The sequence below is a fragment of the Urtica dioica genome, chromosome 4, assembly GCF_054948205.1.
Source record: "Urtica dioica subsp. dioica isolate 48M chromosome 4, U.dioica_male_clone48M_v1_H2, whole genome shotgun sequence".
Taxonomy (NCBI): domain Eukaryota; kingdom Viridiplantae; phylum Streptophyta; class Magnoliopsida; order Rosales; family Urticaceae; genus Urtica; species Urtica dioica.
The window spans coordinates 41,076,751-41,081,450 of record NC_142759.1 but is presented as its reverse complement, the minus strand read 5'-3'; the positions used below and the strand labels follow the sequence as shown (position 1 = coordinate 41,081,450).

The 4,700-nt window shown below is 38.5% G+C and overlaps 1 protein-coding gene across 2 annotated transcripts; it reads left to right on the top strand.

Moving 5' to 3' along the window:
• The first annotated feature begins 250 nt into the window (after window positions 1-250).
• LOC149401554 (beta-amylase 2, chloroplastic-like) lies at window positions 251-4,140 on the top strand. Of its 2 annotated transcripts, XM_089612869.1 has the most exons (10): window positions 251-363; window positions 423-762; window positions 878-955; window positions 1,026-1,229; window positions 1,339-1,533; window positions 1,912-2,076; window positions 2,162-2,422; window positions 2,792-3,010; window positions 3,415-3,634; window positions 3,789-4,140. In XM_089612869.1, the coding sequence occupies exons 2-10, from the start codon at window positions 502-504 to the stop codon at window positions 3,818-3,820; spliced, it is 1,635 nt and encodes a 544-aa protein (XP_089468995.1). In that variant the 5' UTR covers window positions 251-363; window positions 423-501; the 3' UTR covers window positions 3,821-4,140. The 2 variants fall into 2 exon arrangements, with proteins under 2 accessions (XP_089468995.1, XP_089468996.1); XM_089612870.1 differs by lacking the exon at window positions 251-363 and having other exon boundaries at window positions 685-762; window positions 1,030-1,229.
• Window positions 4,141-4,700: the final 560 nt, after the last annotated feature.

The window sequence follows — 4,700 nt, the reverse complement described above, 5'->3', positions numbered from 1 at the left end:
TTGCACTTTGAGTGGCAAAGAAAACTTTCACTCGGGAATCGGTGGAACTCGGGGCTCATAAGTGATGTAGAGTATAACGGTATATTTGACTATTTTGTGTTACGAAGTGAACCTGAAGGGTAGATTATATGTACTGGTTATATCAATGGAAACTTTATATATATGATCAAGTAAATATAATTATCATAACTTTGAGAGGTTCAATATTGGGATTTTAGTGGAATATCACCAAAATTTGATAAAGCGAAAAAAGAGAGATATTAAGTTCATCGTCCCTAGTCGGCTTCGACAAGACTGAGATATCCTCATACTTGTATTTGTTTGGTAACTAGGAAAATATCGTGGAAAGTGCTTGAAGAAAACGTAAGCTAACTCGACTTTTTTAAGCAATCACTTCACTTGCTGAGTCTGATATTTTCCAGGGAAACAAAAACGATACAAAAGGAATTCCCGGCAAACTAACAGATCACTCGCCTTTTTATTCCGTCGGAGAGTTTCACAATGCCGACATTTTCGGCTCAGGTGTTGCTCAGCTCGATTTATCCGACTGCTTTTCACACACAAAGACTGTCTCCGACTTCTTCGTCGTTTTCGTCAAAAGTTCAACCTCTTTTGCCTTCGTTTCGAGGCTCGGGAAATGAAGGCTCTTTCAGGTTGACTTCTGGTTCTCGGTTTCGGAACAGAGCGATCGTCGAGAATGAAGGAGAGATAACCGAAGATTACTCCTTGATCGATAGCTCCACGGACAGTCTCAACGGCCAGGTCTTGCTCGATTGATTTTGTTTTGCTTTTTTTTTTCCACCGAGAAAATGATGTGACTTTCTGTACTTATTGTATTTCAAATCTTATAACTTTTAGCTCTTGCAAATGCAATCAGGTCGAAGAGGCGTCCCCAGAGATTCAAGAGAGAGATTTTACGGGGAGTCCTTATGTTCCTATATATGTGATGTTGCCCGTAAGTTTTCCTTTAAAGATATGATTACTAATCATACTATCTATATACTAAAATGGATTGTGCTGTTTAGCTAGGCCTCCTCGATATGAACTGCCAGATGGTAGACCCAGAGAGCCTTGTGAACCATCTCAAGACCTTGAAATCGATTAACGTTGATGGTGTCATGGTTGATTGCTGGTGGGGAATTGTGGAGTCACATTCTCCGCAGGTATATAACTGGACTGGTTACAGGAAGCTGTTTCAGATCGTGCGAGACCTTGACCTCAAATTACAGGTGATTCAACATTTTGTTGAAAGGGTACATGGATTTTTAGGAGGATTCTAAAGTTTATTTGGTTTTTTTTTTTATTTTTTTTTTTTGGTCCGTGGTCGATGGGAATTAGGTTGTTATGTCTTTCCACGAATGTGGAGGCAATGTCGGAGATGACGTACATATTCCACTCCCGGCTTGGATAAAAGAAATTGGTCTGAGCAATCCTGATATATACTTCACCGACGCCGAAGGCCGACGAGATACAGAATGTCTCTCGTGGGGCATTGATAAAGAACGGGTTTTGAAAGGTCGAACTGCTGTTGAGGTAGGAATTTTGGGCTTTTACTTTTATTTGCTGGCTTGAAAAGGTTTAGGTTTATTTCTTAAAGGTTTTGAACATAACATCAAGCCTGGAAAGATGTGGCATCCACCTCTACTCTTTTTCTGTTGATTCTGATTTGTAGCTGAACTGCTTTGTTTATCACTAGAAGCCAATTTGGCGGGCATCTTTCATTAATCTTGTAAAACTTTTATTACTGAGAATTGTTCTAAAGTGGATGGCAGAGTCTGTGTTTACTCTTAATATAGTGCCATCATTGCATTGTTTTTAAGCTGAATTTTAGTTTCCTGTACAATCCTAGTATAGTCAAGACCCTAATTCTATGAGTCACCTGTATCCTTGTTTCGCATAAAACTAGCGCAGGTCTATTTTGATTACATGAGAAGCTTCCGTGTGGAGTTTGATGAATTTTTCGAGAGTGGCGTCATATGCGAAATTGAAGTTGGTCTAGGTCCATGTGGAGAGTTGCGTTATCCTTCCTACCCGGAAAAACATGGTTGGAAATATCCCGGTATCGGTGAATTCCAGGTACTAATTTTCTCCCACAATCACTCTAGAAAGTAAAAGGGTTGTACGATTTATCTGTGTTTTGATGGGACTTATTTGAGTTCAGTGCTACGATAAGTACTTGATGAAAAGTCTGATGAAAGCAGCGGAAGTGAGGGGACACTCAAATTGGGCCAGAGGACCAGATGATGCAGGTTCTTATAACTCCGAACCTCACGACACTGGATTCTTTCGGGACGGAGGTGAATACGACAGCTATTACGGAAGATTCTTCCTTAACTGGTACTCTCGGACATTGATTGACCATGGTGATCGTGTGTTGGCTTTAGCCAATATAGCTTTTGAAGGAACTTGCATCGCTGCTAAGGTAGTTTTTTCATTGAAGAAGAGAAAAAAAATCATTAACTTCTACACTTTTGTGGTGTTATCTATTTCTTACCCTTTTTTATTTGGTCTTTTAGCCATATAGCCATTTGACTTATAGCGTTTTGTATAAAAGCCAACCTTTTATAAATTTTCTGTAAATAGCCACCTCAACTTATTTACAGCACATAAAAAGACAAAAAAACCCAAAATAAGCCGGAATGTTTTTGGGTATTTTTGTCTTTTTGAGTGCCGTAAATAAGTTGTGGTGGCTATTTACAAAAAAATTATAAAAGATTGGCCATCTAGCAATTCTTAGACTTTTGGTGGCTTATTTGGCTTTTTTTTTTTTTTTTTTTTTTTTTTTTTGCAGTTATCAGGGATACATTGGTGGTACAAGACAGCGAGTCACGCCGCTGAGCTGACAGCTGGGTTTTACAACCCTGCGAACCGTGACGGTTACGTGCCAATCACAACGATGTTAAAGAAACGTGAGACCGCTCTAAACTTCACGTGCGTGGAGCTTCGCACACTTGATCAACACGAGGACTACCCTGAGGCACTTGCTGACCCCGAGGGATTGGTTTGGCAGGTATGAACTGTGTTAGCTTTCCGTGTTTATGAGAATTCGTAGTATGATCTTTATAGTTGATGTTCATCGATGCCAGAAATAAAGTAAAAGCAATAATTGTTTTAATACATAGAAGATTTGTTGAAAAGTCTGTTTGTAAGCTTCAAGCTTCTTCGTTGTTCCAGTTGATTGTTTTGGAAATCGTAACCATTCTTTTCAGTCACGATTTAACTTGTTTTCTTTTTCGCTTTCTCATTAATAGTTTTATCTTGATTACAGTGGTTTGTTCAGTCATAGTCGGATTTAAAGCTCTTCGCATCCATTGTTGCATGGAAAGGGACGGAACTAGAAGATATATTTAGGGGGGCTAATTTGAATAAATAAATATCAATAATTTGCCGTGACTCTAAATTATTTGCATCCAGGTCCTGAACGCCGCGTGGGATGTGAATATCGCAGTTGCAAGTGAGAACGCTCTTCCTTGCTACGATAGAGAAGGTTTTAACAAGATTCTGGAAAACGCCAAACCTTGGAACGACCCTGATGGCAAGCATTTGTCTGCCTTTACCTATCTCAGACTCACTCCATCTCTCATGGAAACACACAACCTTTTGGAGTTTGAACGGTTTGTAAAGAGAATGCACGGTAAGTCATTTTCTTGCATTGCAAGACACAAAATTTCTGCTGTCATTAGGTTTATAGATTCTCGATTAATTTGCTGGTAAATGCTTGCCCATCTCGATTAGTTTGCCAGGTCATTTGACCATTGTCACTTTTTTTGTTATTATTATTATTTCAGGTGAAGCAGTTTCTGAGTTTTTGCAAGTCTGAAAAAAGAAGAAATCGAAGTGAGTGGATGTCCGAGTTGCATAACAATAAGATAGAGTTTCATATCTATTTCTCATTCTGTAGATTTTGAGACAATTCTCATGAAATTTCATGTTATTCTACTAAGCTTATACATGCTAGCTTCTTTAGTTTGTGAACGAATGTGCCATTTTAAATTATCAGTGAGGATGAGAGAAAGAGAGGTCTCTCTAACTGTCATGTGTAACACCTAGTTCTATTAGAGGAATCAAAGAAGCTGATTTTCATCTCAAAATAAATCATATGCGAATATTTTCCTGCAAAAGAAATTCTTTCGTTTCAACTTCCTATTCCTTTTTTGTCGTTCTTATGATCTTCACCAATTTAATGCAAAAACATTTGTAATTAGTAATTAGTAATTAGTAATTACTATATCATAATAGTATCATCCAATTACTATACATGGAAATAGTGTATGGGATATTGACACTAATAATACCATCTCATGACTTACCAAATGCAGCCAAAAACTAAAAAATTGACAAAAGTAGTACTACAAGGAGGTGAGAGATTTTATTTTTTCTTCAACTACCCTCAAGACCCATTAATGAAGACCAACTCATTTGCGTTTTTATCTTCAGAACCCAGCCTTCAGTTCCTCACTCCGACAGTGTGAAAAAAAACACTCACTCCTCCGCTTGTGGGTCGCCGGAGGTTTCTTCACGAGGGTTGCCGGAGTGCAAATCCAAGGTTTGAATCCTAAGCCCATTTTAAACCCATTTTGCAATAATTCTAAACCCATTTTTTCCTTCAAATCCAGATGACGGTTTGTTTCCTGCAAATCCAAGGTTCTTCTTCTTCTTGTGCTGAGGAGGTTTCCTGCAAATCCTAGATCCAAAACTTC

Bases quoted from the DNA above. Each gene is read 5' to 3' on its own strand.
- LOC149401554 (XM_089612869.1), top strand. From the start codon at position 502: ATGCCGACATTTTCGGCTCAGGTGTTGCTCAGCTCGATTTATCCGACT. The intron at 2,077-2,161 runs GTACTAATTTTC...ATTTGAGTTCAG, and splicing joins CCGGTATCGGTGAATTCCAG to TGCTACGATAAGTACTTGAT. The intron at 2,423-2,791 runs GTAGTTTTTTCA...TTTTTTTTGCAG, and splicing joins GAACTTGCATCGCTGCTAAG to TTATCAGGGATACATTGGTG.